At 61.4% G+C, this 12,918-nt stretch overlaps 1 protein-coding gene across 4 annotated transcripts in view; it reads right to left on the reverse strand.

The window, feature by feature from the left end:
• Window positions 1-391: 391 nt before the first annotated feature.
• USP36 (ubiquitin specific peptidase 36) overlaps window positions 392-12,918 on the reverse strand; it is a 36,725-nt gene continuing 24,198 nt past the window's right edge. The window contains exons 13-21 of one of the 4 annotated variants that reach the window (XM_043585686.1): window positions 12,212-12,350; window positions 9,373-10,032; window positions 8,623-8,750; window positions 6,216-6,773; window positions 5,560-5,771; window positions 3,873-3,974; window positions 3,295-3,410; window positions 2,725-2,876; window positions 392-2,432 (exon numbers count right to left, since the gene is read on the reverse strand). In XM_043585686.1, the coding sequence (XP_043441621.1) occupies window positions 2,745-2,876; window positions 3,295-3,410; window positions 3,873-3,974; window positions 5,560-5,771; window positions 6,216-6,773; window positions 8,623-8,750; window positions 9,373-10,032; window positions 12,212-12,350 (2,047 nt within the window). In that variant the 3' untranslated portion in view covers window positions 392-2,432; window positions 2,725-2,744. The remainder of the gene's footprint in view (window positions 2,433-2,724; window positions 2,877-3,294; window positions 3,411-3,872; window positions 3,975-5,559; window positions 5,772-6,215; window positions 6,774-8,622; window positions 8,751-9,372; window positions 10,033-12,211; window positions 12,351-12,918) is intronic. The other 3 variants (XM_043585687.1, XM_043585689.1, XM_043585688.1) reach the window with 3 other exon arrangements.

Genomic DNA, 12,918 nt, shown 5'->3' on the forward strand with positions numbered 1-12,918 from the left:
CTCTCTCCTCTTTCCCCGCAGAGACCCAGACGTTATTTGGTTACCAAAAAAAAAAAAAAAAAAAAAAAAATCAAACAGCAGCAAACCTCAGTGGGATGCTACGGTTTCCAAGTTTCCTCAACGCAGTCCTCCCTGCAAATCACCCACGAGGCTTGGGGGCCACTTCAAAGGGCTCCTCTGTCTTAAATTCCAATAAACGTATTTACTAATACACTTGAATAAACCCCTTGGTTCCTCTTCTTCCTTAACGAAGATCTGCTCTATGCTTTCCCACGTACCGGCGGGTTACAGCACCACACCACGGGGAAGCCTTCACCTGTGCCGGGGGCTGGAACGCAACTCTGACAAAACCAAAGGGAGAAAAACAGAAAAACAAGGACACGGGCAGGGCTCACAAAAACTCGTTTTATTGCACCCGGATCTTGGCAACGTCTGGGGCGCCTCAGCCCCGGGAGCGGAGGCGTGGCGCACGGGACGCAGTGGGCTGAGCCCACCGGGAAAAGGCAGGTGAGTGAGGCCACACGGGACCAATGGGAGAGGGGGACCCTTCCCCGCAAACACAAAGTTAAGTTAAACCCATGTTCTAAGTCAACCAAGTGACTGCTATCATATAAAAGCTTTCGTTACTTATATATATTTATATATTTACACATCCCCTAGGGTTTGGACTGACTTTCCGGGCTCACCCTTTCCCCTTCCCAGTGTGGCTGACGACCTTCTGCGGGAGGAAAGGGCTTGCCCCTACGGAACAGTGATGAATGCTGTAGACAGGCCAGTGCTCAGCACCGCCCAAGACACAACGGGCATGTTTTCCTAGAAAAAGGTTTCATAATTACACAGTGGATGAGGGAAGAGCCTGGTCTGAAGAGGGAGCCAGAAAAGAGACAAATTCTGTGTTGCAGACAATGAACTTCCCTTTTCAACTATAGAACGTTCCAGAAAAATAGGGCCATATAAGAATGAAGGTCAACACTGCATGGGGTGGGGGGGGGGGAAGCCCTGCCCATAAAGGCCCTTGTCTTCCCCCCACAAACGGGCAGACGACAAGGCCATAGAACACTGGGGACTGGGGTGGGGTGGGGTGGGGAGCAACCTTCATCTACGAACAAGGTTCCGTCCTCTGAAAAACCAAAGGGCCCCTGCACAGGTGACACAGCACCCAAGCTTCCTGCTGGGACCAGAAGCAGCCCCAGAGCCGTACTCTCCCACCTTTTCCAAAGAGAAACAGAAGGACAGAGAGGAAAACCAAACACAACTACCTCCGTGAAAAAATTAACGTACCTCCCTCTGTGACACACGTAACGCTTTTTCTGATCCCCCCCCCCCCCCCCCGGCCCCAGAGCAAGCGGCAAGGCTCGGGAAGAGTGTGGCACAGGGGTGCCGGACAAGGGCATCGGCGGGCCTCAGGCCGCGAAGGACGGACAGGTCCACACCAGACGTCAGTCCACCTCCACGCGGACGTTCCCAAGAGGAAAGGACGTGCAGACGTGTTCCGTGGAGTCGCTCTAAGATTGACCTCTACGCCCTCTACTACTGGGTCACGTGTCTGTTCTCCGGAAAACGCCACCTCGACTGAGGGTTTCCCACATTTATTAAATTACAAGTCGCAGGCACAGCTTGAGCAAGATAAAAAAGTGATCTCGAATCATACAATCATCTAAATTCAAAAGCACTCACAAAATTGAGCAAATAAAGCTGGTATTGCGTACTGGGGGAAGGAAACATATTGCTGATGGAAGCCACAGACCTGGTCAAAACGAAAGTCTTCTATTAAGTAGCAAAAGAAAAGGGTTCTACCCCAAGACCACCACCTCGATAAAGACCCGCGGGTCGCTGCAGCTGCAGGGGAAGGAATGGCAAAGCCACCTCGGAATAAACAGCCGGAAAGGCAGGCGTGTCGGCACATCGTCTCGAGGCCCCTGCTCCCCGGAGCCGGCCTAGAGTCTCTCGCGGGGGACGATACACCGGAAGGGCCGCCCCCGATTCCAGAAAAGGGAGGAGTGCGGTGGGCGGCGGCCCCGGGCTTACCCTCTGAGGGGACACGTAAGGCATAGACAGAGCCCCCTCCCCCCCCGCAAAGACGGGGAGGCCGGGACCAGACGGCGGCGCCGGCCGCCGGCCGCAAGGGACGGACGTCTCGTCCTCTCGCCCGAGGATGCGCCGGGAGGGGTGCGGCCGCCGTCCTCCCCCGCGCCCCCCGCGGACCACACGCACCGCCGGCCCGGCGTGCTGCCACCCGCTCTACGCGTCACCGTGCGGCTCGCGCCGTGACACCAGAGGTCCCGATCCAAAGAAGCCCAGGGCCTCCGTGGGCCGTCCTCCTGCGGCGGGCTCGCGGTGCCGGCCTGGCGGCCACGGGGCACAAAGTCCTCGGCGGGGCTGCTCTCAGCTCAGACGGACAGGACCCAGGAAGGACACCTCGTCTCTGGAGGCTGTGGGGCAAAGGACATTGCTCCTGACGAGAAAGGAGAGCCTGGGACTCCCGCCAACGTCCCAGAGGGCGTGTCCACACCGGTCAGCACGTGACATCAGACGGAGCCAGCTCTGTCCCGCGCACACGCACCACACCCCCCACCCTTACACCTCATCACACAACCCCCACTCTTAACACACACCTCACCACACACACGCATATGCACCAGACACAGCCCAGAACCCCACACTGACATCCGCTACTCACACACACACACACACACACACACACACACACACACACACACTGACCCATCTCGACAGCAGCAAACTCAGCGGCGGTAACTGAGGCTGGTAGCCTTAGCTGGGTGAGTCACAGACCAAAAGTTCCGTCTACTCTGAAGTTTCTGGAAGGCGTTGAAGGTTCTTTTCTTCTCTTTCTTGAACTTTTTCACTTTCTTTTCCTGCGTCAAGAAACCGCAGGCATCACAATTCTCAAAAAGGGCTCGTCCCATTCCCGCAGCCCCTCGTGAAGGCTTACTGCGGGGGGGGGGGGGGGGGGGGGGGGGGCACACGGATCTCAACATGCCACCAAATCGACAGGCTTTCTCTTCGTGTAGCCTGCGGGAGGCGTCCCCACTGTCCCCACCTTGCTGGGGAAGCAACAAAGCAGCGGGGGACAGACGCCTCGTCCGTGGCCACGCCACGTTCAGAGCGGCCAGGCCGGCATCGAGCCCAGCAGCCCACCTCCCGCCGTCCCGGACGACTTCACGAGGCCACTGCCACTTCCAACCGCCCCAAAGGGCCTAGTCCTCCCTGAGCCAGGCCTCAGCGGGGCCACCACGAGCACCCCGCCACGCCGGCCACGAGCACACCCCGTACCTTCCCTCGATCGAACTCTTCGTCCCAGTCGTCGATCACCGTGGCCGCGCGGGCCCATCTGCTGTCCTGAATGGCGTCCTGACTGACGGCCGACACCTCGCCGTCCCACGTCAACACTGCAAAACAGACACCTCTGTGCACCGGCTTCCAGAACGCGGTGTAGACAGGGACGGGCCTACTCCTGATACACTCAAACGTTCGAGTGCCACCCTCTGGTGAAACGGACATGCAGAGAAGGACGGGGGAGGGCAGAGGGGCCCGCAGCGAGCAGGACAGTCAGCGGTTCCGTGACTTCCATGCCGACGTCCTTGGCTCTGCATCGTCAGCCCGCAGTTAGTCCCTTTCAGACCCGCGCCCTCGTTTACCAGAGGTCTCAGGCGCAGGATGTTTCCCTCCAACCCGTGCCCGCCCGGCCTGCGCCGCCCAGGGGCACAGGGTCTGCTCTCCCCGCCCCCAGGGACCGGTTCCGAACGGACACTCCTCGGCTCATCTTTGGAGCCCAGCAATTCCCGCACCCCAGGATCGCGACCCCAGGGCCCATCTGAGTCCTCTGCGCTGCCCGGGCTCAAAACCGGTACCTCTCCTCCCGTAGGCTTTATCTGAGGAATACTCAAGCAGCTCCTGGAGCACGTCGGCCTCCCCGTCTCGGACCCAGGACGCGCGAGGAGCCCGTGCCTGCCCTACAATCAGACAAACACCACGTCTGCCTCTCACAAGGGCCCCGACTGCTTCTCCACGGACGGGCCACCGACCGCCCCGACTCTCGGAAAAGACCAAAACCCCAGCGCCCCACCGTGGGAACCGACGCCTCCTCCAGGGAAGGGGCCAGAAATGAGGGGCCGGAACCGGAGGGAACCACGAAGCACCAGCATCACCTCAGCTTCTGGGGAGGCGGTCTCTCAGCCCCGTCCCGGCACGGCCAGGTCACCACGGACACCTGGGTACTGACGGCTCTGACCACCCTCCTCAGGCTTCTAGAAACGACGTCTGCCTGGTCCCAACCTCTGCCCGAGCTCCTCTGCCTACAGCTGCCAGAACGGATTCCCTTCCCTCAGCACAAAGCGGACCTTGCTCTCCTGGCCTCCACTTTGTCGGTGACCCCATGAACTGTGGGCTCGTGTCCCGAGCGCGGTGCCCCTCGGCCGGTGCCCGCTGCCCTCTCCAGCCTCCTGCCCTGCTCCACAGCACGGCCCGGGCCAGTGGTCCCGCTGAGCTACCGCAACGCTCTCCCCGTCTCCCGGCCGTGAAGGCCCTTGCCCACGAAGCCCAGCCTTGTGATATTCGGGATGGGAAGCAAACAGACGAGGGGCCGCGGGGGCACCTGCGCCGGGCGGTGGGCCCTGTGGCCCGAGTACCGTCGCCACGTGCTCAACGTGCTGACACAGCAAGCCGGGGTCTGACGACCGCGGCCAGGCTGCTCCGTGGCCACCTCCGTGCGGACGTTTTCTCGACACGCTGGCCGCCTTATTCGTCACGGCCTCGTGGTAGCGCTTCCCACGGTAATCAACGCCCAGCCAGACTCGCTTCTCAGGGGCTGGACAAATACACAGCGCTCCCCAGCAGCCCGCTCGCCCCCAAAAGCACGAACGTAACTGGATCCCCAGGCGGCACAGCAGATCTCACGGAGTCTGCCGCCTGCCGGGTCCCTTCCCGAGCAGGGGTGACCTTCTCTACCCTTCGCTTAGCGGACACGCTGTGTCAGGAGCACCCAGCTGAGGCTGGCCAGCTCTGAGGGAACAAGGAAACAAAAGCCAGAGGAGGTGCTGAGCCACGGGCGTTTAAGGCCTGGGGACAGCCGAAACACTGGGCACCCGGGCAGCAAGAGGCCACGTGATCTTCAGAAAAGGCCAAATGTAAACACAGGCCGACACTCCAAGTTCAAGAGTCACGGAGGAACTCTAGGCTAGATGGCCCAGGACTCATCCTGACGGGGAAGTTCAGGCAGGAAGAGCCCTGAATCGGGAAAAACACAGTATTCCCAGAACGTGGAGAAGCACACGCGTATACCTCTCTGCTTCTCCGGAGTAGTCACAGCCGAATGCTTGTCCGGATGGGGAGGCAGTGACCCCCAGGGCAGGCGGCTTGCCCACAGGGACAGAGCAGAGGTAAGAGGTCTTCATCCTGGCCCCTCCCCCTGCACCGCACCTGCCTCTGGAATACAGCAGGCCTGTGCCCAGCCCCCTTCCCCTGCGGTCCCCTTCCCGGATGTACAGCCACGCGGCCCCGGGCCCAGCCCCCGGCTCCCCCTCCTCGGCGGGTGCACACCTGCTCGGTCCCCGGGCCGCCTGCCGTTCACGGCCGGTGAGGGCTGGCTCCCAGGGACGGCAGGGCCCCTCTGCGTCTCGCCCCTGCAGGCTTCGGGGAGCTCGTTCTCTTGTACTTCCTGCCGTGACTCCTGCTGCCTTCTTTTCTTTTTCTTCTTCCTTGGAGATGCTGCACTGGCCTCTGACTCGGTGACATCCAAGAGAGAACAGCTGCTGGGAAGTCAGTCAACAGTCAGCTCTGAGCAAACGGGGAGTGAGAGTGGGGGTTCACTCGCCCCGGAACTCCCAGATGGCAGATGCCTAACTGTGCGGAAGAGCCCCCCCTGAGAAACTGCCCCCCCCCCCACCCCCCGACGTGAGCAGGACAGAGCGTGCTAGCTGTCCGAGGCCACGGTCGGGGAGAAAAGCCCGTAACTGCAACCGACCCGGGCAAGTCGTACAGGCCGGATGACGCGGCCGCGGCGCCTGCCGCCTGGGGGCACGCACCACGCCAGCCGGCTCTGGAACAATGCCGCCCGCTCACCGCCCCGGCGAGACACCTGAGGACGCGGCCACGTCCTAGAAGCCTGGTCGGCACGCTGTATTGCCAGATGACACCCACCTGGGTCGGACCGTGTCGCTGGCGGGGTGGGGGGCCGCCTGGCTCCCTGCGCTCACCTGTGCCACGGTGGGTCCTGCGGGAGGCCGTCTTCGGCGCCGAGGCCCTCGGCTCCCTCCCGCCTCCTCTTCCTGCCGCTCACGTGGCACCCCGCTTGCTGGCCGTTCTCTGGCTGCCGTCCGCCCTCCTCCTCCAGGCGGTCCGCGGGCACCTCCGCCCGGCCCTCCTTCCTGCGCTCGAGGCCCCGGTGCTGCCTCTGCACCTGCCCCTCCTGCAGGGGGGAGGCGTCCACGGCCTCCGCGCGTTTCCCCTTCTTCTTTCTCCTCTTCCCGGGAGGGGCTGCGGCCGAGGCGCACGTCTCTGAGCCCCGCCCCTGCGTCTCTCCCCTCCGGTTCCTCTTCCTCTTCTTACAGAGGCTCCGGGGGGGCTTGCTGGCCTCCGGCAGCTGGTGTGGAGGGGCCCAGAAGCCCCCGTTGACCTGAGGCAGGGGAGCAGAGGCGGAGGAGCAGCTCTGTGGGTCTGACGTCCCGAGGGGTTGGGGGCTACTGGACAGTGACGAGCAGGGGCCGACGGGGAGCTTCGGACGGCCGGATGGTCTGGGAGCAGGTGAGAGCGCCCTGTGAGGACACGCTGCTCTGATGCACAGCCGGGCCCTTCCCACCCACCCTCGGCCCCCTTCCCTTTCAGGTGGTTTTCCCCGCTGTCAACCTTAGCCGTACGTTGGTCATACATAGCGAGTGAGAAAAGAGACTCACGAGAAGACGCAGATACACCGAAAGTCAAAGTTAATAAAAATCGTAACATCTCTCTTTGTCCCTATCACCAGACGGTTTGAAGTATTTTTGCAAATTCTTGATATTAATTAAAAAAAAATTTTTTTTAACGTCTACTTATTATTGGGAGAGAGAGAGACAGCGTGTGAGTGGGGGAGGGCCAGAGAGGAGGGAGACACAGAATCCAAAGCAGGCTCCAGGCCCCGAGCTGTCAGCACAGAGCCCGACGCGGGGCTCAACCCCACGAACCGTTGAGATCGTGACCTGAGCCAAAGCTGGCCGCTTAACCGACTGAGCCCCCCAGGCGCCCCTCCTGTTGCTAATTTTCAACACGAGTGTGCCGGGAGAAGCAGCTTCGCTGAGCTCCCCACGAGCCTCGCGATGTTCATGCCCGGGACGCCAGCCTCGCAAGGAGGGCCGGTGCAGGCCTAGGGGTCGTGTACCGGGACTCTCCAATTTGGGGGGCTCTGGGAAATCAGGGGAACAGACTCTACAGCGGACCCCGCGGCTAGACGGGGACGGGGCAGGAACGGGGGCTCCCTCACGCCGGACTCTCTGGCCCACCTCCTGCCGGCGGCAGGGTCCCAAGACAGCTAACCTCTGTGGGCCTAACTGTTCTCACTCGGGACTGAGTGATGACAAAGCCTGCCGGGAAGGGTCACAGCAGCAAACAGGACACTGTTCCCTAAACTGGAACAGACTGACACCTGGACAAAGGGAACTACCACGCCATTTACCGCGCTCCCCGGCAAACGTCATGAAAAAGCTGCGTGTCAGAGAAAGAGTAAGAAACGCACAGCAAATACCTTAAGAGTCTAAAGGACCTACCCGCTGCAAAAACACTGGGCTGGGTCCAGCCCGAGCACGAGGGCGGGCGAGGCTGGCTGGCGGGAACACGTGGCTGACCACACCATCCCCGGGGCGGCCGGGGGGTGGGGAGGACACATCAGCGCCCACGGCGAACACCAAACTACCAGCACCATGTCCCGGCCTCACCCAGCTGCCTCCTTCCCTCCCTCCCCAGGCGCCAAAGGCCCCACCGGCCACCGGGCGACCGGGCACATCGGCAACTCCACTTCCTACCACTCGACACCCTGAGGGACACCCGCACCCCGTGTGTAACAGGCTGGGAGACGCGTCGGCGCGGAGCCTGAATAGACCCCCCCAGAGAGCCACACCTCCCGCTCTGGACACCCGCCCGGAGCTCCGGAGGCCAGCGAGCCCAGACGGCCCGGGCAGCCCGCTCGGGGGGCACCGGGGGGATGCACAAAACGACACCGGCGGCAAAAAGACACCCCTCGGTGGGCTCACAGAAATGAGTCCACGCAGGGTCCTTCTGGGACTCCCGCCTTCCTCTTCTCCTGTGCGGTCCCGTCATGAGGCTGGGGAGGGACCACAGGCACGTCACCGTCACCACAGGGACACGGCAGACAGACGGAAAACGAAGACCAGTAAAAAAAAAAAAAGATCAGTGTGGCAGAGAACAGGCCGCCTCTGACCGGCCAGGGCCCCTTTGCCAGATGGAAACCGGGAAAACAGGGAGAAGTCGGTGCGGGATACGCCCTGTACCTGTCCAGCTGCACAACACCGTCCATCCCGCAAGGCTGGAGACCCGGTGAGTCTTCACCAGCCAAGCACACGCTAAGCACAGGGGAGGAGCAGCCGGCCTGCAGGGCCCGCGCCCACGGCTCACCTGATGGCACCGACAGGCCAGGCGGAGGCGGCGACCGGGTGAGTGGTTTTCCTGGGGTAGGTGAGGTCGGACAATGGTGAGAGGGGTGGACGGAGGTCATTGCCGGCTGCCCTCCGCAGGGTGCTGGCCTGCAGTTATTGACATAAATAAAAACTTGGTGGTCTAAAAGAGGTTGCCGTGAGTGAAGAGGGAAAACAAAAATGAAAATAAACATAAACGAAAAGTAAAAATGGAAGAGCCCAGAAAGAAGGATGAGGGGACAGAAGGGGACAAAACAGAGGGAGGTGGGGGTGGGGAATGGTAGAAGAAGAATCAGAAGTGTTTTTGGTTAGAAACGAAAAGGAGAAAAGGGAGGAAATTGAAGCAAAAGTCTCAGCACAACAGTCGCATCCTCGAGCTTTGTGCTACACGCAGAGGCGCAGCCCGCCCGCGTCCTGTCCGCCCACCGCGCCTGCCCCGTCCTCCCCGAGGCTTCCGCGGGAGATCCTGCCTACGGACGGATCCGGGGGACCGCCACCTCGCCCCGACCCCCGACAGCCACACGCAGTATTATCACACCAGCGTCCCCCGGGCCCCCGCCCGCGCCCGGGACGGCCCCGTGCACCCTGCGAGCGCCCACAACCACTCTGTTCCTCCGGTCGAGCGGGGGGCCAAAGGCCCCACCACAACCCCCACCCCCGAGACTAGCACCAAACCTGCTCTTTGAACTCTACAGACACACTTCCTGCGGTGAGACCCTCACACACCCACCTTCTTGGCAGAAAGGGCCAGTTTTTTGGCTGGTGGAGGAGACATGATGCTTGCGGGCTCAGTGGTGGTGGTGCTCAGGACGGGGGGCTTGGGCTTCGCCGCCTTGGAGTCCTCTCCGCCCGGCAGCGCTCTGGGGTTTGTTCCCTGAGAATCACCCGAGGGGGCGGCTCCACTCTCGGGCGTTGGGGGGGCCTTGGCGGGGTCGCTGCTGGCGGAGTGCTCCGGGCTGGGACCACCGGAACCCCTCCTGTCGGGCTCGGGACGCTCGCTGCCCGCCGCGGGCCCGCTGGCAGTCACTCCGGCCGGGAGCCTGGGTGAGGTAGAGGGGGCAGCAGCCCTGCCGTCCCAGGAGCCGGGCCTGTGGCCCTCGCCCCTGCCGCCGCTCCCGGTGCTGGTACCGTGGAGCCCCTGAGAAGCTCTGCGTGACGGGGACACGAAGTGCAGGGGAGTCGGCTTCTTGACTTTCTTTCCGGGCTCATCCAGAATGGTCGGAGTGTTGGGGGGTGTTTTGGAGAGTCGGGGGGAAGGGGACCCCAAGGGTGGCTTTGGAGGAACATATCCATTCTGAGACTTCAGACCCAACACAGAGCCGTTTCTGGAAACAAGCACGCCGAGCTCCTCGGTGGCCTGTAGCTTCCTCAGCGTCGCGGGGTCCAGTCGCTGGAGGAGAGCAAGCAGGGGACACGGTCACACCCGGGAGGGCACAAGGGACACGGTGACACCCGGGAGGGAGCGCGGGCCGGCGGCTCCCCCCGTGAGGTCAAGGCACCGTCAGAGGCAGGCAGGGTCCCTGCCAAGCAGTTCAAGACAGATTATCCGGGGGGACACACGGTAAGGACACTGTTGCTTCTCTGAACGGTGGTGGGATTTTGTGAGTCGTGCACACGTGGGGATCTTTATGGTCACCTTTACTGAAAGCAGGACGTTTTCATCAGGAGTCAAGAAATACAAAAAAGCGTAAAGTAAAAAAAACACGTACCCAAGCCGCACCCCTCGGCTAAACGTCAGCACAGATGGACACGCTGGCATCCCCCCCGGCCGCCCTGCCTCCCGAGGGCTTCTGGCCCGCACGGGGGGTGTCCGGGCCCACCTGCGCGCTTCCCGAAGCACCGTCACTCCTCTCAGTAAAGGTCTTCCCGTGTGCCCAGCAAGCACCTCGGTGAACAGTTTACCCAAGCTGCCCTGCCTCCCGCTGCCGCGGAAACGAACCGCGCCACGGGGTTCCGGGTACCCTTCCGGGTACCCCAACTCCTCCTCCAGACCCCTCGCAGCGGCGTCCGTGCCGTCCCTGGTTTAAATGCTCCGCGAGGCCGGTGTCTGCAGCCTGCCGGCCTCACCGCCCGCCGGGTTCAGGTCTAGGAGTCCGAGCTTACAACTGCTGGCCGAATGAACCACCAAAAGACCAGACCTTTTCCCTATTTACTGCTCGGTGCTCGTGTTTTCGGGACGGAATTCGAGGCCGGGAGCACTTCTGTGAATTCTGAGGCACGCTGCCGACGCGTTTACCAAACTCTCACCAGCAAGAGCTACTGGGTCCTTCTCACATGGGGCACTGACATTTATGTAACCTACAGAACGTTATTTAAAATAAAATGGCTTTGGGGGCACCTGGGTGGCTCATTCGGTTGAGCATCTGACTCTTGATTTGGGATCAGGTCATGATCCCAGGGTTGTGGGGTCGAGCCCCGTGTCGCGCTCCACGCTGAGCGCGAAGCCTGCTTAAGATGCTCTCTCCCTCCCCCCCGCCCCTCGCCCCTAGTCGTGCTCTAAAATAAAAAATAAAATAAAGTGAAAAGGACTTTGTCAATTGCAGTATGTGTGGAATGTTATCTTCATGATGCTGAGGACCGCAACGACACCCCGCCCCTCCCTCCGGTGTTTCTGAGCACAGCTGAGGCTTACGACTCCTGGTCTGGGCCACAGGTCGTGGCCTTTCTTTGCTAGGTCAACCCAACGCTTCTAATTCTCACGTGTTGGCAGGGAAACACAGACCTGCAAAAATGACCAGACCCCCGCAGACCGCGAAGGGCCCCCACCTCCCGGCAGCCTGCGTTTGGATTTGATCTTCAGACCGAAGGGGAAGGTTCACAGAAGCGGTCGACAGAAAGGACCGATCTGTTTCTCAACGACAGACGGTGTTGCGGGCGGTAAGGAAATCCCTCGCTACTTTGGTCAGTACGACTGGTTTTCAGTAGAAAAATTCAAATATTACACAAAAATAACTTGAAAAGGAGGGTATTTCCTAATTGCTAACGTTTTTCCACCTTAGATCTCTCGCTCACTCTCTCCCTCCGCGTATCCGTACGTGCGCACACGGACACGTATGACGTTTCCTTTCCTAAGCACCTCAATATGTTTTAGACATGATGTCCCCTCGCTCCTAAAAAGGGCCGTGTATATTCCTCAGAACACGGATGTGTTCTTAACCTGATCACAGCAGGATTATCAAAAGCAGGAGATTAACATTGCTAGAAACCGCTCACATTTCCAACATTAAGTCGTGGAGACAAAGACGACGCCTTCCCGGACGCGTCGGGGCGAGGACACGCTTGGCGAGCCCGTCACCGCACTTGTGCGCGGCAGCTGGTCTGAGGGGCACGCGGGGCTACGGCCTGACTCGCTCGCTGGCTCAGGGTTTCTCCTCGCTGTCCCTTGCGCCCCTCACCCAGTGTCAGCCCGTGACCAGTTTAAGAGAGAGCACGGAATAAAACAGGACAAACCGAGCTCTCCTGCCATCGGGCCGGGTTCTGAGCGTGAAGAGCGCTGGGGGCCCCAGGACCCCCTAGGGGCGCAGGCAGGAGGATCCGCTGCGTAAACTCACGTCCTCTTAAACAAGTACCTTTCCGGTCAGCGGGGAGCAAAGAGTCCCGTTGCCAACATTCTTCCTGAAGCGGTCGGCGACCACACCTGCCCGGCCGGGAGCGGAGGACGCCGTCCTGGGGAGGGAGCCGTCAGGACTCTTCTTAGAGCCCGGGATTCTGTCAGAGGAAGAACACGGTCTGGTTCTCTGAGCTCTCACCCCCCACCCCTTACACCACGGCGGCCGTCACACAGCCTCGGACGTCCGCTCGGCACAGGCAGGGAGCGCGTCAGGGTCAGAGCCCTTCCGAGACTGAACTCTCGCTTCACCAGAAAGCCAGAGGACCCCCCCACCCCACCCCGCCCCACTCAATCGCTGCGTTCAAATTCAGCGGGACGCGGACGAGACAGCAAAAATGCCTACAGTCTCCAGGTCCTCCGACCTCTAGGTCGGGGACAACCGCCCCCAAGAGAAGGGGCCCCGCTGCGGCCTCCGCCCTCTGCCAACATGCTCCAGTGCCCACTGCGGCCGCCGTCCAGACACGACACATGGCATCTGGGGCAGCAACAGAAAGTAATAGGCAACTCCCCCACTCGTATTCAACGTGGAGCAGGCGGAGTCCTGCTCTGGCCCCCGCCAGAGGGAGCCGCTGTCACGACGGCCAGGCAGGCGGGTCTAAAGGAGCAGTTCCTGGCGGATGCTCCCCCCTGCACACTGCCCGCCCACGCAGCCCACCGTCACGCGCA

This window comes from Prionailurus bengalensis, chromosome E1, assembly GCF_016509475.1.
Source record: "Prionailurus bengalensis isolate Pbe53 chromosome E1, Fcat_Pben_1.1_paternal_pri, whole genome shotgun sequence".
Classification (NCBI taxonomy): domain Eukaryota; kingdom Metazoa; phylum Chordata; class Mammalia; order Carnivora; family Felidae; genus Prionailurus; species Prionailurus bengalensis.